Consider the following 27,032-nt stretch of genomic DNA (forward strand, 5'->3'; position numbering starts at 1 on the left):
TGCTAGATGTACTCAAGCTTTTCGGAATTGAGCTAGTTTCAGTTAGTTACACAATCCAGATCAGGCTTCATCCATGTTACGAAGGTAGATATTGATCGTGCACCCGCCACACTTGTAACTGTGTGTGCATGTCGCACATGGCTAATCGAATGCCAAACTCTTCATTGAGACAATGCTGAAACATACATTCCTGGCCGAGTCAGTGCCCCGTTTTTTATTGATGCTGAAATCAAAATGAAAGAATAACATGCAAATTCATCAGGCTTTGATGTGAAATGGCCTATTAGAAGTGCTGTCTTTCTTCACAAATTGTTAATTTGGTGTGCTTATCAATGCACAAGTCCCTTTTCTCACCCCACTACTCAGTGGCATGTATTCATGGGTGCCAAGAGAAACCAGTGTTCCGCAAAAAAACATAAAATAATGTATATTTTGTCTCTCAGTGTTTCATCATTTTCCTTCAATTCGAAAGCATCCGAGTGATCTAAACAGCACCCATCTGTCTCTCTACGTGTAGGCCATCTATCTGATGATGTCTGGTCTAAACGAGTGTGACGACCCTCCCACTCTGCCGAATTCTTTCTCTTTGCTCTTGTTTTCCTTATAAGGATGTCAGTGGGCGGAGCCAGGAGGGTCATCAGCAAAATGGGACATACCTGGGCCTTGTGTTTTGGGATAAATACACATTTTTCCTATTCATTGAGGAGACTCTCTCCCTGTAGAGTTTGATTTTGGTTTGTTTTCTTGGGCATCTATACACGCAACCACTCACTTACACACACCATTGTTAATTGTATATACAGTTGAAGTTGGAAGTTTACATACACTTAGGTTGGAGTCATTAAAACTAATTTTTCAACCACTCCACAAATTTCTTGTTAACAAACTATAGTTTTGGCAAGTCGGTTAGGACATCTACTTTGTGCATGACAAGTAATTTTTTCCAACAATTGTTTCACAAAGATTAATTCACTGTATCACAACTCCAGTCGGTCAGAAGTTTACGTACACTAAATTGACTGTGCCTTTAAACAGCTTGGAAAATCCCAAATAATATCATGGCTTTAGAAGCTTCCGATAGGCTAATTGACATCAATTGGAGGTGTACCTGTGGATGTATTTCAAGGCCTACCTTCAAACTCAGTGCCTCTTTACTCGACATCATGGGAAAATCAAAAGAAATCAGCCAAGACCTCCACAAGTCTGGTTCCTCATTGGGAGCAATTTCCAAATGCCAGAAGGTACCACGTTCATCTGTACAAACAATAGTACGCAGGTATAAACAACATAGGACCACGCAGCTGTCATACTGCTCAGGAAGAAGATGCGTTCTGTCTCCTAGAGATGAATGTACTTTGGTACGAAAAGTGCAGATCAATCTTGTGAAGATGTTGGAGGAAACAGGTACAAAAGTATATATCGACATAACCTGAAAGTCCACTCAGAAAGGAAGAAGCCACTGCTCCAAAGCCACCATAAAAAAGCCAGACTACGGTTTGCAACTGTATATGGGGACAAAGATTGTAGTTTTTGGAGAAATGTCCTCTGGTCTGATGAAACAAAAATATGGCCACAATGACCATCGTTATGTTTGGAGGAAAAAGGGGGAGGTTTGTGAGCTGAAGAACACCATCCCAACCGTGAAGCACAGGGGTGGCAGCATCATGTTATGGGGGTGCTTTGCTGCAGGATGGACTGGTGCACTTCATAAAATAGATGGCATCATGAGACAGGAAAATTATCTGGATATATTGAAGCAACATCTCAAGACATCAGTCAGGAAGTTAAAGCTTGTTCGCAAATGGGTCTTCCAAATGGACAATGACCCCAAGCATACTTCCAAAGTTGTGGCAAAATGGCTTAAGGACAACAAAGTCAAGGTATATTTTCTTTGACTTGCGGCAACTCTTGGTGGTTCTAAATCAATAGTTGTTTAAAGGCAAACATTAACTTGACTGACCACTCTGTAGGTCATGTCTGTTACTGTACATGCAATATGCTTTGTGGACTTCACAGGACAGAGGTTGCTATTCGGTTTTGTGATAAAACAAAGGTGTGGTTTTATTCTGCCACCGTTTTCTTGTCTCTGCCTTTAGGCCTTTTTATCACGGTCGCAAAGCATACGAATTAACAGGTTATAGAGCAAACAATGCAATTATCACAACACAATTGTAATATGGCTATCGATACAATTGTATTAAGTCATACAAAAGTTTCAAATGCATCCTGTAATATTGCATTTCAATACTATAATTTTTTAAAACTCACATTTGATTAATAAAATACTTAAAATGCCACAAAATATGTTTCAGGAGAATGAAGGGATGATGGCGCACTCTTTGCGGCAATTGCTGGAGGGAACCTAATTTGATTGGTCCTTAACTTACAGCTCAAACATGTCATGATAAATGAAGTTAGCCCCGAGTTAGACTGCTCTGGGGAAGGTTAGCTCTGAAGGATTCGTTCCCATATACATTTAGCAGGTTGGCATGTCATGAAACTTGTGCTGGAGGCAGCTCTGCAGAGTGGTCACTAGCTGGCACAGTCAGTCATAAATCCTGATTTTAAACCTCATATATACACACACACACACACACACACACACACACACACACACACACACACACACACAGAGCTAACCTTCACGCCTAACCATACATTTTTATGATAGACAATTTTGACTTTGCAGCTGGCCCATCTAGCAGAAATAATTTAGTTCTGCCTCCAGTGTAAGATTCATTACAATAAACATCAACCTGTAGAAATTTGCCTGGCTAAAAGGTGAGCCACTTTCATGTCACCGGATCGGTTATACCGAGTTGAACTTCGAGCTGACCAAAGTTCGCTCACTATCTCCTATGTCTAGATTCAAGCCAGATCCGGCCCGTATGTTTGACACCCCTACTATTACATGACTTTGTCCACGTGTTTAGATCTTGTTTAGAGCTTGTAGATCTTGTAGTAACAACATTGTAATGTAGTAATGGTGACACTGCAATCTTTTTTAACACTCCAAACAATAGGATACAGAATCAATAAGTAGGGAAGTCATTAATTTGTTTATAAAAACATAAGACAAATATTTCAGCATTTACAATTTGAGCAACTTCATAGTAAGGTCAACCCGAACATGAAAAACTAGCTTATTTCCTAATTAAACTTTCATATTTAGAGAAAATATTTACCATATTTTCGCTACACCCCCAATAACATCTGCAAAATATGTGACCAATAAAATTCTATTTGAATGTGTGTATTTTGAAGTAAAGACTACATTTGGCCTTTATATTTGCCAAATTTAATGTTACTACAAAGTAGGCTACAAAGTAGGCTACAAAGTCTCAAAATAAGTATTTTCAACCATATATTTCATAGCTTTTGGTAATGGCTCACAGAACTTGTTTTGGTACTAACATCTGTCCCTCTGTTTCTGACCAAGCCGGAAGGTTAATGAAACACATTTTTGTCCTTTGATTACTAGTATAGAATTCTACAGTCTAGTGAAGATAGAATGCTGATTTGGACAGGAAGTGTCACAACTAATATTTTTGAGGAAAGGTTGTTATTGTGGACATGTTTTGAGTATGATTTTCCACAAACTTTCTGTGCAAAGCCAACTTCATCAAGGGCTTATGTGATGTATAATTGGTTTCCTTCCTCTCTGTAGGTACTTGGTCACATTCGTTACGCTTAGAACGTTACAGACACGTCATAACATGATCAATGGCATGATCATAACATGATCAGTCAGCATTGCTGCGTAAGGCAATCATGATAGCACTTTCATTTTTACCTGATAAGTCAACTCTGTGACATTTTGTTTTTCATTGTGTGTGCAAATATCACATCCATGATGCTGGAATTTCCCTTCATTCTCAATCAATCATAAAAAGTCATCATACAGTATGAACAAACCCTACTATGAACAACCTGCTCAAAATGAGATGGGCCTATTTCCGTGCTGAAAATGGAAAAACAGGTATCAAACCATTCAATAACAGCAAGGTTTGGCTTCTTCATTGCCGTTTGTCCATTGATGCGTCTGTCCCGTCTCTCCTCTAGACTCTAGCGCAGTGATGATAGCCAACACTCCACACTGGACGGCTCTACTTGCCAAAGATGCTGGCTCCTGGGGCTTTAGGCTTCTCCAGTACAGTCTCTCCTCCAGACTTCACCCCACTGAACACTGAGGGAGCCACCTTTCCCATACGCTCTGTGGATGGACAGAGACAAGGCTGTGAGCGAAGATAGTGCTTGGAACGCCACACTACCACAGAAACATGACGCAACATACACACACACTGACAAATCTATATACTGAAATGTGTCTATAATCTTTAGAAGAAGTGCTGTAGTTGTTGTATTTTATCCTCCTTTCTAGTTATCTTGCCACCAACTATGTATACCCTTGGTCTTACAGACTGACTATACAAGATTCAGTCTCTATAGAAGGAGTGGAAACTTTGTCCCTACTTCAATCCGAGCTGGGCTCGGGCCAAATACATGCCAGAGTTCAGAGATAACATTCTAAAAAGTATATCCGAGCTCACGTCTCACTTGACTGTGTAACTTTACTCCCCCTGATATGTTCCCTACACTAGTGTCTACAACTAGTGAAAGTGATTCATTACTTATATTGGACACACAAATAGAAATAAATGTTATGCAAGCGACCGTACTATAGGTACTGAGTCTGTAGAGCCAGAATGGAAACTTACAATAATGCCAGTGTGTAAAACGCTGTTCCCGATGACACACTGTGGAGTGGTAAAGCTCCTACTCACCACACTCTACCATGACCTCATAGGTCTTACTCTTGGGCTCGCCCTTTAGCCCCAGTTTGCTGCGGGCTCCTTTCAAGTCCTCCTCCTTCATCACAGGACGCTTCTTCTTCTTCACCTCAACGGGCTATGGAGGGCAGGAGAGAGAATGGAGGTTAAAGACAGGACAAAATCTCACACCTTTCCCTGATCCTACAACACTCCCTCTGATTTGTCTCAATCTTTCTATTCTAAAAGTAAACATTGTGGGATCCTTAACATAGAAAATAATATGGAAATGTGGCTATCATCAAAAACGGTGACAAACAATTGATACAGTAGGTCGGTACAGTAGGATACAGGGAAGTTGGCTTACCTGAGACATGGTGTGTGGGTTGTGTCTTAATCCCAGAGTTCTGGTCAGTGGAGCTGTGTGCGCGCGTTGGTGTGTATGGACTGATCCTCTGTCCAGTCCATTATATTTATACCCTGAGATCCTCAGGGGGCTATTCTCTCTTATTGACCCTGGGAGTGAGTCAGTGGACCCCCACCCTCTTTCTATTCCTCTCTCGCTCTATGACCATTATCAGGGTGTATTATTAGGCCTGACGTGAGTGATTGTGCAGCTGGAACGGGTCTTCCTTCGTTTAGGATGTGGTTTCAACGAACAGCTGAGGGAACGAGACAACAAATAGCCCTTTCCCCATAACATTCTGCTGGGAGTGATTCCAAGGAACAGAAATAACTATGGGAAGCCACGCTAGTCCCTAGTAGTCAGGATTCAGGACTCTCACCACTGTGGCCTGGGTTTGATTCCCAGTCAGGGAATGTCCTTTTGGGCCTCATTGAATGCACTTCAGCTCAACTGGCAGAACACATTAGATAGATTCAACATGACATAAAGTAACAGGCCTACACCCAAACTGCACAAAAAAAATTATAATAATAATAACAACAAGGGCACTGCGTTCATCCACCTCTGGCCTGCTCGCCTCCCTACCACTGAGGAAGTACAGTTCCCGCTCAGCCCAGTCAAAACTGTTCGCTGCTCTGGCCCCCCAATGGTGGAACAAACTCACTCACGACGCCAGGACAGCGGAGTCAATCACCACCTTCCGGAGACACCTGAAACCCCACCTCTTTAAGGAATACCGAGGATAGGATAAGTAATCCTTCTCACCCCCCTAAAAGATTTAGATTCACTATTGTAAAGTGGCTGTTCTACTGGATGTCATAAGGTGAATGCACCAATTTGTAAGTCGCTCTGGATAAGAGCGTCTGCTAAATGACTTAGATGTAATGTAAATGTTTGTCGTCAGTCACATACACCAGACTGGTGCAGTAAAATGTGTTTTACAGGGTCAGTCATAGTATGGCACCCCTGGAGCAAATTAGGGTTAAGTGCCTTGCTCAAAAGCACATTGGCATATTTTTCACTCATTGTCAGCTCAACTATTCAAACCAGCGACCTTCCGGTTACTCTCTAACTGCTAGTCTACAGGCAGAGTTCTTCTTCCATCACATTAAACCTGAAAGGTGTAGAGATTTTGCAGACAACACTTGGTCATACAATTTCGACTTGACTCTGAGAGGGGGCAAGACCATACATATCACAGGGAGACTAGTGAGTCAACCTTTCTGTTTGGGAGAAAAGCCAACGCTTGCCTGTCAACATACGCCTGTGTGCAGTCAAATGGCAAGCGAGTCAGGACAGAATGCAAAAAGTGTTTGAGAGCCAGGCTTGTGTGTCAATAATAGTTTGAGTAATTTTAAATGCTAGAAAAGTCTGTGTGTAGTGAGGGGTCTATTTGTGGGTACTGAGACATTACTCTCGGAGTAAGTCTACTCTATGGGAAGAAATAGGTCCTCACTCAGTGGTGTACGTCTCACTGCACCTGTTACAGTTTACCGAGGGCCCACTCTGTCATTGTGAAAATGTGTACCCAGTTGGCAGTCTAGAGTATTATGAAGACCTATGATCTCAGAGACTCCTTCCCCTGTCTTATAACTCTCATTGTTCACCCCCTCCATTCCAAGAGACTTATTACTACAAATCATTCTATGCTCTGGCAGCTCCCTGGTGGTCTAGTGGTTAGGATTCGGCGCTCTCACCGCCGCGGCCCGGGTTCGATTCCCGGTCAGGGAACACATGTTTTTTAAACCCTACAGAAAGCGCTCTCTGTTCAGAGACAAAATCTGTTATTTCAGTGTTTTACAAACTTTATTGTAAAATCATTTTTAATGGTAATGTAAGTCGATCATTTGCCAGTCATTTTAGTTTTTACAATAAAATCCCTCTGTTGAACGGAGGACAACCTGCACCGCCGTTTACCAAACCCCAGTCAGTTATTCCTTTGCATCAGCCAACACTCAAACAGTTCATCATCACCACATTTACTGTATCGCCACTCCTTACTTACAGAAGCATTAAGACAGACACTCGGTGTTGTGTTCCTGGTCACCTAAAGCGAGACCGATTCAACACCTAGACCTGAGGAAGGGGGGGGCGACAAAGTCAAGAGCAGAAAAATGCGAGTCCAATAAAAGACCATGAATGTTATTGTCAAATCACCACCATAAGAGTTAAAAATGTCCAGTATTTCTGTGTTCATATTTCAGAATAACATATGGATATTTTAGATATTCATAATAGTGAATAAATGCATGCTGAGGGCAAATAGAGCCACTCTACAAGTTATTACTAACCCAAACACACTGGGGAACAATGGGCTGAGGAAAGAGCGAAGGATTTATAAAATAATTATAAATTATACTATTTTAAAATTATGTTCTGATTTAATCATCAGTTTTTGTTGGATGGAAAGGGTTAACAGTTTACAGGGCTACAGCAGGTGTTATCAAAAAGGATGTTGCTAATTTGTTAGCTTCTCCCATTTCAAGAATAACTTTTCAACAAGAAATTTCAAATGATCATCATCTGGTGAGTGGAACTTTTCTATTGCAGCGTGCTTGCTGTTAGCCATCAATCAATCAAATTTATTTATAACGCCATTTTTACATCAGCAGATGTCAAAGTGCTGTACAGACACTCAGGCTAAAACCCCAAAACGCAATGCAGATGTAGAAAGAAGCACGGAAATAACTTATTTGTGTGGAACACTGTTGCATTCAAAGTGGAACTGACCGCATTTTTCCAACATGAAATCTGTTCATATACACCCCCAGGAAGAATGACACTTTAAAAAATTATTCTGACAAGTGACAAATTAGATATGGTCATTTTCATGGTTTCCTAAATTCTTAGACTGTTTTGGAATGAAGTATTCTAAGGGATTTGTGAAAATAGAGAGTGGGAAAGCGGCCGAGCGTTTGGACAATCAATAGACACCGCTGTACAAAAAAAAACGAATAAAAACATTGGTCTTGTCCAGGACTGGAGTCGACACAGAACGGACCGCTATAGCTAATCAGAGCTATAGTAGACCTTCATACAAACAAGTCATTTGAAACACGTGCCTGCAATCATTCACTTTGAACTGGACTGTGTGTTTACAGGCAGTTGCAACAGTGCGACTTTAAATCATTATTACGCATTCGCCCCAAAAAAACACACAAAAAAAACACACCTGACTGGATTTCAGCAAAGATGTCAACACCAACCTAATCTCGGGAGTTGATAGGATTGAAGTCATAAACAACTCTATGCTTGAAGCACAGCGACGAGCTGCTGGCAAAATGCACGAAAGTGCTGTTTGAATGAATGCTTACACGCCTGCTGGTGCCTACCACCACTCAGTCAGAGTGCTCTATCAAATCATAGATTTAATTATAACATAATAAACACACAGAAATACGAGTCTTAGGTCATTAATATGGCACAAAAAATATAAATGGAAATCAAATTTATCAACCCATAGAGGTCTGGATTTGGAGTCACACTCCAAATTAAAGTGGAAAACCACACTACAGGCTGATCCAACTTTCATGTAATGTCCTTAAAACAAGTCAAAATGAGGCTCAGTAGTGTGTGTGGCCTCCATGTGCCTGCGTTTGACCTCCCTACAACGCATGGCCATGCTCCTGATGAGGTGGCTAGTCTCCTGAGGAATCTCCTCCCAGACCTCCCAGACCTGGACTAAAGCATCTGCCAACTCCTGGATGGAGCGAGACATTACATTTACATTTAAGTCATTTAGCAGACGCTCTTATCCAGAGCGACTTACAAATTGGTGCATTCACCTTAGGCAGTCCCAGATGTGCTCAATTGGATTCAGGTCTGGGGAACGGGCGGGCCAGTCCATAGCATCAATGCCTTCCTCTTGCAGGAATTGCTGACACACTCCAGCCACATGAGGTCTAGCATTGTCTTGCATTAGGAGGAACCCAGGGCCAACCGCACCAGTATATGGTCTCACAGGGGGTCTGAGGATCTCATCGCGGTACCTAATGGCAGTCAGGCTACCTCTGGCGAGCACAAGGAGGGCTGTGCAACCCACCAAAGAAATGCCACCCCACTTTCATCTGTGAAGAGCACAGGGTGCCAGTAGCGAATTTGCCAATCTTGGTGTTCTCTGGCAAATGAAAAACGTCCTGCACGGTCTTGGGCTGTAAGCACAACCCCCACCTGTGGACGTCGGGACCTCATGGAATCTGTTTCTGACCGTTTGAGCAGACACATGCACATTTGTGGACTGCTGGAGGTCATTTTGCAGGGCTCTGGCGGTAGCGGTCCTGCTGCTGGGTTGTTGCCCTCCTACGGCCTCCTCCACATCTCCTGATGTACTGGCCTGTCTCCTGGTAGCGCCTCCATGCTCTGGACACTACGCTGACAGACACAGCAAACAGTCTTACCACAGCTCGCATTGATGTGCCATCCTGGATCAGCTGCACTACCTGAGCCACTTGTGTGGGTTGTAGACTCTGTCTCATGCTACCACTAGAGTGAAAGCACCGCCAGCCTTCAAAGTGACTAAAACATCAGCCAGGAAGCATTGGAACTGAGAAGTGGTCCTCACCTGCAGAACCACTCCTTTATTGGGGGTGTCTTGCTAATTTCCTATAATTTCCACCTGTTGTCTATTCCATTTGCACAACAGTATGTGAAATTTATTGTCAGTGTTGCTTCCTAAGTGGACAGTTTGATTTCACAGAAGTGTGATTGACTTGGAGTTACATTGTATCATGTTGTTTAAGTGTTCCCTTTATTTTTTTGAGCAGTGTATTTCACAGGGTTTGCGATTGTGTAGGTGGCTTAGTGCATAATTTCTCTATTGTACTACATAATTGATAAGTCTTATACCTCCACAACACTGATACGCATCAGTAGGGATTAAGTTGTTGAGTATAAGCAATGCCCACTGAAAAGAAAGTGGGATATGGCTTATACCTGCGTATACCCTCCACTACACCACCGGCCCTTTGTGTTTTACAAATAGTGCACTCTCCTACATGAGTGCGCTGGTATTACGCTTGTTGTCCTTTCAGAATCACAAACATGTTACACACTGAACGCCTGCCTATAGGTTCGCCACTGCTCAAACGTCTATAATAGATAAAGGCTGTTAAGAAAAAAAGTATTCAGACCCCGTGACTATTTTCATATTAAGCAAAAACAGATTTAGACATTTCGCAAATTTATTTAAAATAAATATATATATAATTTACATAAGTATTCAGACCCATAACTCAGTACTTTGTTGAAGCACCTGTGGCAGCGATTACAGCCTCGAGTCTTCTTGGGTATGGTGCCAGGTTTCCTCCAGATGTGACGCTTGGTATTCATGCCAAAGAGTTCAATCTTGGTTTCAGATCAGAGAATTTTGTTTCACGTGTCAGAGTCATTTAGGTGCATTTTAGCAAACACCAAGCAGGCTGTCATGAGCCTTTTACTGAGGAATGGCTTCCTTCTGGCCACTACCAAAAAGGCCTGATTGGTGGAGTGCTGCAGAGATAGTTGTCCTTCTGGAAGGTTCTCCCACATCCACAGAGGGATGTCAGAGTGACCGTCGGGTTCTTGGTCACCTCCCTGACCAAGGCCCTTCTCCCCTGATTGCTGTTTGGCCAGGCAGCCAACTCTAGGAAGAGACTTGGTGGTTCCAAACTTCTTCCATTTAATAATGATTGAGGTCACAGTGTTCTTGGGGACCTTCAATGCGGCAGACATGTTTTGGTACCCTTCCCCAGATTTGTGCCACGACACCATCCTGTCTCGGAACTCTACGGACAATTCCTTGAACCTCATGGCTTGGTTTTGCTCTCACATGCACTATCAACTGTGGGACCTTATATAGACAGGTGTGTGCCTTTCTAAATCATGTCCAATCAATTTAATTTAACACAGGTGGACTCGAATCAAGTCATAGTAACATCTCAAGGATGATCAATGGAAACAGGATGCACCGGAGCTAAATTTAGAATATCATAGCAAAGGGTCTGAATACTTACCTGAATAAGTTATTTCAGTTTTTAGTCAGTATAAATTTGCAAAAATGTCTAAAATTGTTTTTTCTGATTTGTCATTATGGGGTAGTGTGTGTAGATTGAGGATTTAAAATAAGGCTATAGCGTAACAAAATGTGGAAAAAGTCAAGGGGTCTGAATACACTGTATATTTAGCCTGGCGAAGTGGTTTTATGTACTGACTGAATGGAAGTTGATAATTATGTTTTACTTTTACTCTGCTGGTATCGGGAAGAAATTACGAGTCGTCACTATTCTAGACCGAGTCAAGACAGAGTACAAATGTATCTGACACCAAGACACTCAATATGTGGTCTCGAGACCAGTCTCGAGTACTACAACACTGCACACACAAACATACAAACATACCCGCACTGCTCTCCACTGTACTGTAGGTTGTACACCGGCCCAAATGTCACTCCCAGTCTAGAGGTCTGTGCTTCTGTCAAGTTCTCAACATCTGAGCCAAACCAACTGAATGCTACTGCAAGTCTGAAGATCTGAGGCACAAGATGAACATCCACAAACACGGTAAATTCACACAGGCACATTGTCGAAAACAAGGAATGAACAAAACAAATACAAAAATACAAAACAAACAAAGAACATCCTTAGACCAGTGATGGGGGCAAGAGCAGAGAGTTTGAACATTGGTTGTGAGGACACACCCGTAGGTCCCATATCTACTCCGTCTCTGAATTAAGAACACATGGTATAGGTTCAGTCTCATGGTTTTAGTCCAAAATAACTTACTGTAAAAAGACTAGGAATAAAGAGGTAACAGAAGAGAACAGAAGAGATCCTAGCTAAGTCATATACACACACAGGGAGAGAAGGGGCCCGATCCAGGCCTGCAGACCTAAAAGCCTGGCTGTACCGTCAGTGGGATAGGGGTCTCAGTCCCTTAGGTTAAGGTTGGGTGGTGCATGGTTGAGACACACACAGCCAAGCTGCACTGTCCTGACCCGTCCTCCCTCAGCAGTCATGATATAGGCTTAGGAGTTAGAAATGTGAGTGTTATTATAAAACACTGCATGTTTACAGAGCAAAGCCTCCATAGGAGCATCATCCTAAACTTCCCGCACATGCATGAATGAGAAGTTCACACAGACAGACACACACCTCCACCAACTCTTATAACAGGCCATTGCAGTCAGCCTAGCTGAGGAAGAGACATACATTTTATATACGGAATCTAAATGAGGAATACAATCACTTTTAGATTCGGAAGATAAGTATCAAATGTATTAAAATGTTAAAATGACAGAGGTTTGCAAGGAAGGCAAGGGAAATACCGAGTGCAATCCCAGGTGCCTGTTCTCTCCCTCTACATCCAACAGGGGTCATCTGTTAAACCACAGAACAAGTAACAACCATTCACAGCTTAACCTGACGCAGTTAATATTATCCGTGGCCTCTTTAAGAGTCCGCGTGGAACCACAGTGAAGGGGTGCTAGCAATTATACTGCGTCACCCACTCAACCAGTCCCAAAATACACCAGTGTTAACGGTTTTCCACAATCATAACAATTCCTTTCTTCAATGAGTGTCACCACCATAAGTGATAGATCTATGGTGGAATCTCAGAAATGGTTAGCTGCAGCAAAATACTTTCCCGAGTGTTTCTATTCCCAGTGTAGAGGCTGCAGGAGTCCCATGCATATGTGTAGTAAAGGCAGTCCAATAGTCCCCATGATCTGCAGTTCTCCATGATCCCACCTCCCTACAGAGGCGCCCTACTCACAAAGAGACCAATGCTAGCCTGCTGTTAAGAGGAATCTAGACGATATGTTCCCAGGAGGCTCCAGTCCGGGCAGCAGGGCCTGGAGAGGGAGAGAGTTGGGACGTGAAGTGAGGCGAGTGGACACACGAGTGGGTTAGACCAAGTCAGCCTGGGTAGGCCCAGGTTAAACAGGGATCCCCATACGGTGCTTCTTTTTCTTGACCGTTTTGAGGCCGGTGAGCCGGCGCACATCCTCCTCCTCCGAGTCGTCCATCTCATCGTCAGCCGAGAACAGGATCTGAGAGAGAGAAAGAGAGAGATTGGAAATGAGACCAAAGGAAGTCACACTGCCTGGATGGCTGATATTCAAAGAACACTGCGATATGGGTCAAATGAGTTGAATCCCAGAGTTTAAAATGCTCACAGCAGCCAGCAAATCTCCCATGTCAGAAGAAACGCATCATTCTTCATCCATCTGTCTCAGAGGGGTGGAAAGATGGGGGTAGAGGCTGATTGCTTAGGGTAAAAAAAAAAGTGCTCACCCTGCTGGCAGCCTGGTAAATTACACCTTTTGGAGAGGTGCCTCCCTTTTGTCACGCATTCCATCTGACATAAATTCAGGCTCCACACAGAGCTCCCTGGTGGTCTAGTGGTTAGGATTCGGCGCTCTCACCGCCGCGGCCCGGGTTCGATTCCCGGTCAGGGAACACACGTTTTATTCTTTCCAAGAAGGCCCGACAACCGTAGCCCAGTCACCACAATCATTTTTTATTTACACTAGAGTACCTCTCCTTTTACCCATTCATTCAGATCTTAAAATACACATGCATACAGTGCATTGAGAATGCATTCAGACCTCTTGACTTTTTCCACTTTGTTACATTACAGCCTTAATCTAAAATGTATTCAAATTGGTTTTTGTCCCTCGTCAAACTACAAACAATACCCCAAAATGAAAGTGAAAACGGGTTTAGAAATTGTTGCAAATGTCTTAAAAATAAATACCTTATTTAGGTAAGTATCCAGCCCCTTTGCTATGAGACTCAAAATTGAGCTCAGGTGCATCCTGTTTCCATTGATCATCCTTGATGTTTCTACAACTTGATTGGAGTCTACCTGTGGTAAATTCAATAGATCGAACATGATTTGGAAAGGCACACATCTGCCTATATAAGGGCATTGTGTGGATTGATGAGGGAAACATCTATTTAATCCATTGTAGAATAAGGCTGTACAACAAAATATGGATAAAGTCAAGGGGTCTGAATACATTCTGAATGCACAGGTAAAATGAGAAGTACTCAAGTGTGTAAATAAAAAGTTGTGCTGACTTGTGTTGACGGGCATTCTTTCCAAAAAGCTTGTTCCCTGACCGGGAATCGAACCCGGGCCGCGGCGGTGAGAGCGCCGAATCCTAACCACTTGACCACCAGGGAGGTGTGAAAGTGGAAGGAACAAATGTCAGCATCTGGGTGTAGTAGAGGGTTGCCATCGGGGTTGTTTACAGCATTACCAATATGTCAGCATCTGGGTGTAGTATAGAGGGTTGCTATCGGGGTTGTTTACAGCATTACCAATATGTCAGCATCTGGGTGTAGTATAGAGGGTTGCTATCGGGGTTGTTTACAGCATAACCAATATGTCAGCATCTGGGTGTAGTATAGAGGGTTGCTATCGGGGTTGTTTACAGCATTACCAATATGTCAGCATCTGGGTGTAGTATAGAGGGTTGCTATCGGGGTTGTTTACAGCATTACCAATATGTCAGCATCTGGGTGTAGTATAGAGGGTTGCTATCGGGGTTGTTTACAGCATTACCAATATGTCAGCATCTGGGTGTAGTATAGAGGGTTGCTATCGGGGTTGTTTACAGCATTACCAATATGTCAGCATCTGGGTGTAGTATAGAGGGTTGCTATCGGGGTTGTTTACAGCATAACCAATATGTCAGCATCTGGGTGTAGTATAGAGGGTTGCTAACAGCATAAATATGTCAGCATCTGGGTGTAGTATAGAGGGTTGCTATCGGTGTTTACAGCATTACCAATATGTCAGCATCTGGGTGTAGTATAGAGGGTTGCTATCGGGGTTGTTTACAGCATTACCAATATGTCAGCATCTGGGTGTAGTATAGAGGGTTGCTATCGGGGTTGTTTACAGCATTACCAATATGTCAGCATCTGGGTGTAGTATAGAGGGTTGCTATCTGGGTTGTTTACAGCATTACCAATATGTCAGCATCTGGGTGTAGTATAGAGGGTTGCTATCGGGGTTGTTTACAGCATTACCAATATGTCAGCATCTGGGTGTAGTATAGAGGGTTGCTATCGGGGTTGTTTACAGCATTACCAATATGTCAGCATCTGGGTGTAGTATAGAGGGTTGCTATCGGGGTTGTTTACAGCATTACCAATATGTCAGCATCTGGGTGTAGTATAGAGGGTTGCTTTACAGCATAACAAATATGTCAGCATCTGGGTGTAGTATAGAGGGTTGCTAACAGCATAAATATGTCAGCATCTGGGTGTAGTAGAGGGTTGCCATCGGGGTTGTTTACAGCATTACCAATATGTCAGCATCTGGGTGTAGTATAGAGGGTTGCTATCGGGGTTGTTTACAGCATTACCAATATGTCAGCATCTGGGTGTAGTATAGAGGGTTGCTATCGGGGTTGTTTACAGCATTACCAATATGTCAGCATCTGGGTGTAGTATAGAGGGTTGCTATCGGGGTTGTTTACAGCATTACCAATATGTCAGCATCTGGGTGTAGTATAGAGGGTTGCTATCGGGGTTGTTTACAGCATTACCAATATGTCAGCATCTGTAACTTCAACAACTAGGTCCAAATCATCACTATAAAACAAGCCTGCTATTTCCCACCACCTATAAGATCACTGTTCTTAATCTCTATGTAGACACTGTTCATTTTCTTTTTAGCTTGAGGCAGATTACTAAAGCTATATATGCTCTGTGTACAGGAGGTTAATTTAATAGTGGGTTTGGGCCACACTGGTGGATTGCAGATGGTTCTTCTGATTGGAGGAAATGTGCAATGTTGTGGCAGTCTGCTACACTACATCCAGACGTCTATGAGAAACTACTCCCATCACACATGCCACGGCCAGTCGTGTGTAGTGCCACAAAGTCTATGTGAGAGTAATTCCATAGGACATGCATTCCTAATATTAGATACAGCTCCCTGGTGGTCTAGAAGTAAGGATTCGATGCCCTCACCGCTATATATACACATTCAAGTTATTTAGCAGATGCTATTATCCAGAGCGACTTTAGTCACCCAACAATGTCAATAGAGCTATTAGAGCTGGGTGATATCGACAAAAAGTAATAATATAAATTGACCCATTTTTCTTGATAACAATAAATACAACTAATATACACATACATACATAGTACCAGTCAAAAGTTTGAAAACACCTACTCATTCCAGGGTTATTTATTTATTTGTACTATTTTCTACATTGTAGAATAACAACTATGAAATAACACATGGAATTATGTAGTAACCAAGATGTGTTAAACAAATCAAATCAAATATTTAGCCAACCTTTGCATTCTCTTAACCAGCTTCAAGAGGTAGTCAACTAGAATACATTTAAAATTAACAGGTGTCCCGTGTTAAAATTTGTGCAATTCCTTTCCTTCTTTTGAGCCAATCAGTTGTATTGTGACAAGATAGGGGTGATATACACAAGATAGCCCCATTTGGTAAAAGACCAAGTCCATATTATGGCAAGAACAGCTCAAATAAGCAAAGAGAAACAACAGTCCATAATTATTTTAAGACATGAGTCAGTCAATGCAGATAATTTCACTAACTTTTCAAGTTTATTCAAGTGAAGTCACAAAAATCATGATGAAAACTGGCTCTCATGAGGATCGCCACAGGAAAGAAAGACCCAGAGTTACCTCTGCTTCAGAGGATACATTCATTAGAGTTAACTGCACCTCAGATTGCAGCCCAAATAAATGCTTCAGAGTTTCAGTAACAGATAACTCAACATCAACTGTTCAGAGGAGACTGTGTGAATCAGGCCTTCATGGTTGAATTGCTGAAAAGAAACCACTACTATAGGACACCAATAAGAAGAGACTTCCTTAGGTCAAGAAACACGAGCAATGGACGTTAGACCGGTAGAAATCTGTCCTTTGGTCTGATGAGTCCATATTTGAGATTTTTTTGCTTCCAACCGCCGTGTCTTTGTGAGATGCAGAGTAAGTGAACGGATGATCTCCACATGTGTGGTTCCCACCATGAAGCATGGAGGAGGAAGTGTGATGGTGCTATGCTGATGACACTGTCTGATTTATTTAGAATTCAGGGCACACTTAACCAGCATGGCTCCCACAGCATTAAGCAGCCATACGCCATCCCATCTGGTATGCGCTTAGTGGGACTATCATTTTTTCCCCCCAAACAGGACAACGAGGGCTATTGGACCAAGAATTAAAGTGATGGAATGCTGCATCAGATGACCTGTCCTCCACAATCATCCGACCTCAACCCAATTTAGATGGTTAGGGATGAGTTGGACCGCATAGTGAAGGAAAAGCAGCCAACAAGCGCTCAGCATGTGGGAACTCCTTCAAGACCGTTGGAAAAGCATTCCAGGTGAAGTTGGTTGAGAGAATGCCAAGAGTGTGCAAAGCTGTCATCAAGGCAAAGGGTGGCTACTTTGAAGAATCTCAAATATATTTTGATTTCTTAAACACTTTTTTTGGTTACTACATGATTCCATGTGTTATTTCATAGTTCATGTCTAATGTAGAAAATAGTCAAAATAAAGAAAGACCCTTGAATGAGTAGGTGTGTCCAAACTTGACTAGTACTGTATAATTTTTTTATACCTAAAGGGGTCCTCAAATTTGAAATCAAATAGCTAAATGATCCATGGTATTACTATCCAAAAACAATTCCATATGTTAGTTTAGTGGAACCCAGACTGAATAGTTAAACACAGATACCTGGACCAACTTTTTTTGACTGATCACATGCTGCGGTTTACTAATTGGTCACTTTATTCCTAGTTATATGTACATATATCCCTCAATTACCTCGGCAGTGGAACCCCTTGTAAATAAGAATTTGTTCTTAACTGACCTATTTAAATAAATAAACACAATTAGTAACAATTTATACAATGACAGCCTACCAAAAAGGCAAAAGGCCTCCTGAGGGGGCTGGGATAAAATAATAATAATTAAATAACAATATAGGACAAACACACATCACGACAAGAGACAACACTACATAAAGAGAGACCTAGGACAACGTGTATTATTATGCGTTTGACTATTTTATCATTTCTAAATGTTGTTTCTCTCTGTATCGTTGGGAAAGGCCTGTAAGTAAGAATTCAATGTTAATACACACCTTTTGCAACTTTGAAATTGGCTGCTAGTGGGAATTTACACATAACTGTCAATAACATTTGATTGGCTTGGAAGAAAAAAAACTTATGGATATAACAACCAGATGAATTGGTTAAAAACAGCAGAATTTGTTTAAGAAAAATATCTACATCCAAAGATAAGTGGGCTTAATAGGTCCACTTACCCTAACAGTAAGTGTTTAAAAAATAAATAAAAAATCCCCCCATAATTACATTTAAAATTGTTCCTCAACAGTCGTATGCTTGTGCTTATCAGGATGCATCTCTCCCTTTAATCTGTGTGGAAAGGGGGAGAGGGAGTGTGAGCTGGAACCCAAAAACAGGGACAGGGTAGATATTTTCATTGCAGGAAGCATGCAAATGAATATTAAATGCTAAACAAATAATTGTTTTGGAACCAAAAAAATATGCAGGATAGTTGTGTAGCCTAATCACCTAATATTACAGACGGAAGCAAATTTGCCTCAATAAGAGGGAAAGTTGGTGTCGGTAATCCTTGCCTAGTTAAATAAAGGTTAAATAAAAATTCTCTAAGTGCTATGGCTGAGTCATGAGTTACCCTCTTGTTACTGGAGAAACCAATCACCTAGGTTTCACAATAAACTCAACCTTTGATACCAAAGCAAGAACTCTGGACTCTAAAAAAAACTCCTAACGGATGAACAGTTTGTTTTTACAGTTTCTGATTCATAAGAATTCCCCCTGCTTGAGGCAGACTGTTAAATGACTTAATGTATGAATGTTTGTGAGTGTGGTGGTTGTCTCTGGTCTGTGGAGGAGATTACAGGCCTGTAAAGTGACTGACCATGGGCACCAGGTGGAATGATTTACAGCCCAGAGAGAGGCTCCTGCTGGTGCTGGGCAGAGTTTTGTCTACACAGCCAGTGGAGTTCAGGGAGGATGTCGCTTAGCACAGTGGCTACATCAGCCTGAGGCAATGGAGGAGAGCGAGAGGCCACACAGGGTTTGCAAGGTTTGCAAGGAGAGGGATTTTGGGGGTAAGGAGGAGAGGTGGACGAGGCTCAGAATCAAATCAAGGACTCAAATCAAGGAGCTCTTTCCAAAACCAGCTTGTGTGTGTAATGTATGTATGATTGTGTTTTTACCGTTTTTTTGTCCATGACTTTATAAATGGCCCTGTGTTAGTGGTGGGGTCCAGGTCTTACCTCAGACTCCGAGTCGTCGTGGGAGAGTGCCCGTCTGTAGCGCACCTTACGGTTGCCCCGCACATCCTCCCCCACCTCCCGCTCCTCCAGCTTGGCTTTTGTCCTCCCCTTCTTCATCAGGAAGTTATCTACCACCCAAAACATCAGGGCCTGAGGACAACATATGGTACACAGCCCATTGAGCAAGTACAACACCAGACACACATGACTGAGACAGTTTGATCACACAAACCACAAGCCTAACTGGCTAAAATCTGTCAACAAACATAACATCAAATACACATAGTTGTCGCAAACAACAACCTATGAAGTAATACCATTCCATATGATACCATGTTCTTCATAGAGCCCTGCCTCACGGAGGGCACTGCACACTTAACTTACATTAACGAAGAATGGGACGATGAGCATGACGATGGCCAGCTCCAACTGAGGATTGTTTATGGGGTTCAGGAGAGCCAGCTGTGATACACAGACACACGAATGAGCACAACAAACAAGACAGGAAATACAAACATTAACACAACTAAGTTAAAACAGACAGAGTTTACTTTACTGTTAGAATTCATACACTTCCCACAGGGATAATATAACTGAACTGATACGAAATGGTCTGAACTGAAATGGTCATAGGTCAGGACCCTACCCAATATGCCCCCCCTACTCACCTTCTTCCACTGGGGGATGAGTAGGACCAGGATGATGAGGACCTTCTCAAACATCATGATGAGGATGTAGAGAGCACACTGGCCCGCCCATGCAGTGCACTGCACAGGCTCTCCTACACACACACACACACACACACACACACACACACACACACACACACACACACACACACACACACACACACACACACACACACACACACTTACTATACTTGTGAGGACTTTTTTGGGAACAACAATTGAATCCCACTCCAAATACTGTTTTCCCTAACCCCTAACTCTAAACCTAAACCCAATTCTAACCCAAACCCCAAAGCCTAAAATAGTATTTTACAAGTGAGGACCGGCAAAAAATGTCCCAACTTCTCTGAATATTTGTTGAGTGGTTACATTTCTCCAGGCCCATCTCAGCCTTTTACCAAAACAGAAGCAGGGTGACTGGTTTGTAATTGTTTCAACTGCATATTGTGTCTTTAAATCAAAGAACCAGGGAAAGTTCATTGTAGCAAACATAAACTCTGCTTCAGTTGAACAAGTTAACAGTGGTCCACTGTTTGATCTGGATGACATTGCAGCACTGCAGTGCACGAGGTAGCCTCTGCCCTCTTCTGGACATCATGTGTACTACAGGGTGAAAGGATCTCATCCACACCAACAAACACACACTCTCCTGACCCTCACCGTATTCTCCGAAGCGTAGAGCATCCCACTGCCTCCACTCTACAATGGCACTGACAGTCCTCACCCCGGCATAGATAAGCAGCATGCCCAGAGACGCATCCAGGAGGAAGTTTATAAGGTAACTGAGGAAGAGAGAGGAGACATTATACACTTCAAGGTTGAGGTATTTTTATTTCATTTTTTTATTTCACCTTTATTTAACCAGATAGGCCAGTTGTCATTTACAACTGAGACCTGGCCAAGATAAAGCAAAGCAGTGCGACAAAAACAACAGTTACACATGGGATAAACAAACGTAGTCAATAACACAATAGAAAATCTGTATACAGTGTGTGCAAATGAAGTAAGGAGGTATGACAAATAGGCCATAGTGGCGAAGTAATTACAATTTAGAAATTTACACTGGAATGATAGATGTGCAGATGAGGATGTGCAAGTAGAAATACTGGTGTGCAAAAGAGTAGAAAAAAATAAAAATAAATATGGGGATGAGGTAGGTAGTTGGACGGGCTATTTACAGATGGGCTGTGTACAGCTGCAGCAATCCGTAAGCTGCTCTGACAGCCGATGCTTGAAGTTAGTGAGGGAGATAAGTCTCCAACTTCAGTGATTTTTGCAATTCGTTGGCAGCAGAGAACAACTGAAAGGAAAGGCAGCCAAAGCAGCTGTTGGCTTTGGGGATGACCAGTGAAATATACCTGCTGGAGCGCGTGCTCTGTTTGGGTATTGCTATGGTGACCAGTGAGCTGAGATAAGGCGGAGCTTTACCTAGCAAAGACTTTTCGATGACCTGGAGCCAGTGGGTTTGGCAACGAATATGTAGCAAGGACCAGCCAACGAGAGCATTCATGTCGCAACGGTGGGTAGTATATGGGGCTTTGGTGACAAAACGGATGGCACTGTGATAGACTGCATCCAATTTTCTGAGTAGAGTGTTGGAGGCTATTTTGTAAATGACATCGCCGAAGTCGAGGATCGGCAGGATAGTACGTTTTACGAGGGTATATTTGGCAGCATGAGTGAAGGAGGCTTTGTTGCGAAATAGGAAGCCAATTATATATTTAACTTTGAATTGGTGATGCTTAATGTGAGTCGAAGGAGAGTTTACAGTCTAACCAGATGCCTAGGTATTTATAGTTGTCCACATATTCTAAGTCAGAACCGTTCAGAGTAGTGATGCTAGGCGGGCGGGTAGCGATCGGTTGAAGAGCATGCATTTGGTTTTACTAGCGTTTAAGAGCAGTTGGAGGCCACGGAAAGTGTTGTATGGCATTGAAGCTTGTTTGGAGGTTCGTTAACACAGTGTCCAAAGAAGGGCCAGATGTATACAGAATGGTGTCATCTGTGTAGAGGTAGATCAAAGAATCACCTGCAGCACGAGCGACATCATTGATTTATACAGAGAAAAGAGTCGGCCCGAGGATTGGACCATGTGGCACCCCCATAGAGACTGCCAGAGGTCCGGACAACAGGCCCTCCGATTTGACACACTGAACTCTAAGAAGTAGTTAGTAAACCAGGCGAGGCAGTCATTAGAGAAACCAAAGCTGTTGAGTCCGCCGATAAGAATACGGTGATTGACAGAGTCGAAAGCCTTGGCCAGGTCGATGAAAACGGCTGCACAGTACTGTTTTTTTAATCAATGGTAGTTATGATATAGTTTAGGACCTTGAGAGTGGTTGAGGTTCACCCGTGACCAGCTCGAAAACCGGATTGCATAGTGGAGAAGGTACGGTGGGATTCGAGATGGTCGATGATCTGTTTGTTCACTTGGCTTTCAAAGACTTTAGAAAGGCTGGGCAGGATGGATATAGGTCTGTAACAGTTTGGATCTAGTGTCTCCCCCTTTGAAGAGTGGGATGACCGCAGCCGCTTTCCAATCTTTAAGACTCTCAGACGATACGAAAAAGAGGTTGAACAGACTAGTAATAGGGGTTGCGACAACGGCGGTGGAAAATTTTAGGAAGAGAGGGTCCAGATTGTCTAGCCCAGCTGATTTGTAGGGATCCAGATTCTGCAGCTCTTTCCGGACATCAGCTGTCTGGATTTGGGTGAAGGAGAAGGGGGGGGGGGGCTAGGTGGAAAGTGTGGCCAGCCGTAGTGAAATGCTTGTTGAAATTCTTGATTATCGTGGATTTATCAGTGGTGACAGTGTTTACTAGCCTCAGTGCAGTGGGCAGCTGCTCTTATTCTCCATTTACTTTATTACAGTATCCCAAAGATTTTTGGAGTTACTGCTGCAGGATGCAAATTTCTGTTTGAGAAAGCTAGCCTTTGCTTTCCTAACTGCCTGTGTATATTGGTTCCTGACTTCCCTGAAAAGTTGCATATCGCGGGAACTGTTCAAAGCTAGTGCAGTGCGCCAGATGATGTTTTTGTGCTGGTCAAGGGCAGTCAAGTGTGGAGTGAACCAAGGTCTATATCTGTTCTTAGTTCTACATTTTATGAAAGGGGCATGCTTATTTCAGATGGGGAGGAAGGTACTTTTGAAGAAGAGGTAGACAACGTTATAAAGAGACTTATCCTACATACAGTCATACGCACAGTCATACGCACAGTTAGACAAACACAATGACTGACGGACACATACAAATATACAGACACTCACAGTGAACAGGGGTCCTCCTCTGTGAGGTCAGACAGGTAGACATTGGCAAAGTGAATAAACAGCATCCCAATGGCTTGTTTGGAGGTGTCCAGGAACCTGAAAGTTGGCCAGGACAGGAGGATATTTTAAAAACTCTTAAAGCATTCAAGTTGTTTCAAAAGCTGAACATAACATTACAACATGCACCAGTCTTGTGTTTATCTTAGTTGCAATTCAGTATTCACATTGTAACTAGGTCATAAGCAATATTGAAGAGGATTAGCTTGAATACAATGGTTGGGAGTGGGTGTGAGATGGCTCCTGTCTTACCAGATCCTCCAGGGCCTTCTCTCATGCTTGGGCTCCCTGAAGCGCTTTACTGTGGACAGGAGACAGACAGAGAGTCACATATAGGACTGCTGCTCTCTTTCTCACACGGACACAAACGACGGCGGTGGGATGAATCAGTACCTCTGTCCTAATTATGTCAAGGAGCAGATTCAATCAGCCTATTCATGTAAATTCATTTAGGACCGCTCAAGTCTGAACTTAAATAGGCTTTACATTTTCATCATCAAGTTTAGTATGATGGTCAAAATATCAGCATGAAATGTAAGGGGCCTTTTTCTATGAGTATTGGCCAGTGTGATGGGAAATGCAGTTCAGTGTTCCCTTTTAACTAGGATACACCTGGCACCATAGCCTAACTAGTAGACTTAAGACTGAACCAAACAATGTTCATTAGGCTACATTCTCTTAACAAGTCAGCTATTGAGATGCCATGTTTACACAAGCTCAGACTATAGAGGAAGGGTGAATGGTAAGAGGAAGTGGCACACTACTGTACTAAAATTGTAGTCAAGCTGATGTTACTGTGCCTATCATTATCAGCCAAATCTCACTTGGCCTGTGAGCAGAGGAAAAACTTGGTTTGTTTCTTATGACCTTAAAGAAATATGCCTTTAGCACTGTAATCAAGAGGACCGGCTAGTGCTATGAGTATGTTACACCAGGCATGGTCATATTACATATCACACTGTCCTGACCACGTGACTGGTATATCAGTGACTTGAATCTTTCAGCATGATCACCTGGGTTACCAACCTGGCTATGCAAAAATGGGGATGAGATACTGTAGGTTGGGAGAATGTGTTCAAAGATTTTCCCCTACAGACAATAGCCTACATGAAAGAAACTGCCCCGACTGCTACTCTGGGGTTCAGGGCCCTATGTGTACGAGAGGCACAAGCCACTGGGTTATTTTAAAGTCTAGGCCTACACTTTAATTAATCCCTGTGTGAGCGTGTGTATTCTCCCAATGTGACGTAATGGCTGACAAATAAAGCTCTGGCTGTTCCCAACAATAGTAATCTTGTTTCCATGCCCCCCCTTTCTCCTAACATCATTACACATGATTGATTGCTGGGTGAGAAGTGGTTCAATGCTTTATGACTCAACTGGTCATTAATCTACTGGACATACGCTAATCCTCAATTTGTGTTTCAGCCATGGTACCACTAGACAACAGTCTCCTAGTGTGTGTTAAGTACTTTACTGTGTGCGTGCATGCCTGTGTGTAAAGTATGTGTCTATGTCACCTGTCAAAAGGGGAGCTTGTTTTCCTAGTGTGATGCCCAAACTAATGTTTACAGTGGCATTTTCATATGGTTGTGCTGTAACTTTAGGCTCCTTCATACTACTCTGTTATGTGTTGTGTATGCAACTACTGACACACCCTGCATGTAAGCTGTGGGCTGGGCTGTGACTGATGCAGACTCAGGCCCAGCCAATTCCTGCTTAGAAACCTGCATCAGGCATCATCGCTGCTCTGAGAGCTGAACATTCCTCACCTCTTGCTGATGTGACTGAAGTTCCTCTTTACCAGGGAAACACGGACACTGAATCAAAGGGGAGGACAAACTACATGACCGAAAAGGCACACTAAGGGGATGGGCCAACATAGATGTCTGTTGTGTCCAAAGTAACTCCGTCCAATCCAGTCTTTTGAGACACAGTGAATGCTATGACTGCCAGTGATTCTTGCCAATTCAAAACAGACAGACAATTCAAAACAAGTAGCCTAATTTTTTATTTTACCTTTATTTTACTAGGCAAGTCAGTTAAGAACAAATTCTTATTTTCAAAGACGGCCTAGGAACAGTGGGTTAACTGCCTGTTCAGGGGCAGAACGACAGATGTGTACCTTGTCAGCTCAGGGATTCGAACTTGCAACCTCTCAGTTACTAGTCCAACGCTCTAACCACTAGGCTACCCTAAGGCTAGCCTAAGCAGGTTATCCAATTTCAACAATAAGCCTATACTGAACAAACAAGTCAAATGTCCAGCCTGGGTGTGCTTCTGGCTGGCTGTACTCACACATCAGCGTACTGAAGGCCACCATCGCTAGCAGGCCTTGCAGGAAGATGCCGAAAGAGTCCATCAAGGCACCGTTCTCGCAGCCACGGGTGTCCGCATCTGGCGTGGGACTGGCGGACACTGACGTATTGGAAGAGGACATAGCGGCCGGAGCAGCCACGTCCCCGACTTGAGAAAGGAGACTCACCCCGCTAACCGCCATGGTTGACCAGATAAAAAATGGGTTGTTGGGGCGATGGCATATAGGTAGATAGCCAAGCAATAACGTCAATTTAAATGTCTCATCCACATAGAATGGGTGTCTTCGTCATCCAGCTAGCAATCGATTAGCTAGTTATGCAGACAATCTCGGGAAAACTGAGAACGATAACTAGACACTAGTAATGGAACATTCTCCCTTTTAACCGCGGATCCATATCTTTTCGTTTCCTACGTAGCCAGTGTCAGCAAACAAATGCCATTGTTGATAATATTATTCCAGAAAAGCCATAAAAGGATGAGATACATACCATGCGTCAGCATCTTCTTTTGACAAATCAAAACCCATCTTGGGTCCCTACCTAACGTGAACTAATTAGCTTAGCTAGATACACAGGCAAGCATGGACAAGGATACTTCACGCATATACCACACTTGCATGCAGCTACTCAATGTTTTACTAACGGAAACATTAACAACAAAGTTGCATTTAACATCAGTCGGGTAAAAGATGAGTCATCCCAAGGTATGTTCTTCATGTCATTTTAGCTTGCAAATTAAGCTAGCTGATTTAGGCTATTTCTGTACCACTTAACGTTAGCTAGCTATGCTATCAAGCGCCTTGAGTAAATACAAATGTGTTGCGCTAATATCGCGTCAGGTACAAACCACCAGTTATCATTTTAGCTAGCCTAACGCTACCAGCGTGAAGAAGGTAGTTGCTAACGTCGGTAATTTAGCTAGGCTAGCTAAATTAGCTACATAGTCTGGTCCAGTCCAAGTAACGTTATTTGCAATTGATCCCTCCTGCATGTATGAAATGCATTATATTGATATTCTCACGACTCCAGATTTCATTTGAAAAAGCTGTTTAGCATAAAAATCTATGAATAGTGACCAGAGTATCCAGTCCATACGTTGCAGCTAGCTAATTTACCACTTGAATTTCAAGCTACATCCCTTCGGAGTCTGTTCAGACTGCCCACTCATGTTGACAAGACGTGAAGGTTCACGTGCTCGACGTGACACAAATAACGGCA

General features: G+C 42.8%; 2 protein-coding genes and 3 non-coding genes across 7 annotated transcripts; 2 read left to right on the top strand and 3 right to left on the bottom strand.

Moving 5' to 3' along the window:
• Positions 1-3,040: 3,040 nt before the first annotated feature.
• mustn1b (musculoskeletal, embryonic nuclear protein 1b) lies at positions 3,041-5,836 on the bottom strand. Its single transcript, XM_035796704.2, has 3 exons — positions 5,137-5,836; positions 4,785-4,908; positions 3,041-4,213 (listed from the first exon to the last, which is right to left on the bottom strand). Exons 1-3 carry the CDS (start codon positions 5,143-5,145, stop codon positions 4,107-4,109), a joined length of 240 nt encoding a protein of 79 aa, XP_035652597.1. The 5' UTR covers positions 5,146-5,836; the 3' UTR covers positions 3,041-4,106.
• A 998-nt stretch (positions 5,837-6,834) lies between these two features.
• trnae-cuc (transfer RNA glutamic acid (anticodon CUC)) lies at positions 6,835-6,906 on the top strand. The gene has a single exon. It is a non-coding gene; the product is annotated as a tRNA-Glu (tRNA).
• A 5,497-nt stretch (positions 6,907-12,403) lies between these two features.
• LOC118400154 (store-operated calcium entry regulator STIMATE-like) lies at positions 12,404-27,025 on the bottom strand. 3 transcript variants are annotated; one of them, XM_035796700.2, is made up of 9 exons: positions 25,795-27,025; positions 23,749-23,797; positions 23,440-23,535; positions 20,832-20,953; positions 20,151-20,263; positions 19,867-19,944; positions 19,483-19,632; positions 13,108-13,201; positions 12,404-13,003 (listed from the first exon to the last, which is right to left on the bottom strand). In XM_035796700.2, exons 1-9 carry the CDS (start codon positions 25,994-25,996, stop codon positions 12,960-12,962), a joined length of 948 nt encoding a protein of 315 aa, XP_035652593.1. In that variant the 5' UTR covers positions 25,997-27,025; the 3' UTR covers positions 12,404-12,959. The 3 variants fall into 3 exon arrangements, with proteins under 3 accessions (XP_035652593.1, XP_035652594.1, XP_035652596.1); XM_035796701.2 differs by having other exon boundaries at positions 12,404-13,201; positions 25,795-27,015; XM_035796703.2 differs by lacking the exons at positions 12,404-13,003; positions 13,108-13,201 and adding an exon at positions 17,708-18,592.
• trnae-cuc (transfer RNA glutamic acid (anticodon CUC)) lies at positions 13,539-13,610 on the top strand. The gene has a single exon. It is a non-coding gene; the product is annotated as a tRNA-Glu (tRNA).
• Positions 14,268-14,339, bottom strand: trnae-cuc (transfer RNA glutamic acid (anticodon CUC)). Its single transcript has one exon. It is a non-coding gene; the product is annotated as a tRNA-Glu (tRNA).
• Positions 27,026-27,032: the final 7 nt, after the last annotated feature.

This window comes from Oncorhynchus keta, chromosome 21 (assembly GCF_023373465.1).
Source record: "Oncorhynchus keta strain PuntledgeMale-10-30-2019 chromosome 21, Oket_V2, whole genome shotgun sequence".
Lineage (NCBI taxonomy): Eukaryota > Metazoa > Chordata > Actinopteri > Salmoniformes > Salmonidae > Oncorhynchus > Oncorhynchus keta.

Excerpts from the sequence above, each read along its gene's own strand:
- LOC118400154 (XM_035796700.2), bottom strand. The coding sequence starts at position 25,996 with ATGGCGGTTAGCGGGGTGAGTCTCCTTTCTCAAGTCGGGGACGTGGCT. Across the intron at positions 20,954-23,439 it reads GAGGAGGACCCCTGTTCACT|TTACCTTATAAACTTCCTCC; the intron begins GTGAGTGTCTGT and ends TCTCTTCCTCAG. Across the intron at positions 19,945-20,150 it reads TCATCCCCCAGTGGAAGAAG|CTGGCTCTCCTGAACCCCAT; the intron begins GTGAGTAGGGGG and ends TGTGTATCACAG.
- mustn1b (XM_035796704.2), bottom strand. Across the intron at positions 4,214-4,784 it reads TGAGGTCATGGTAGAGTGTG|AGCGTATGGGAAAGGTGGCT; the intron begins GTGAGTAGGAGC and ends GTCCATCCACAG.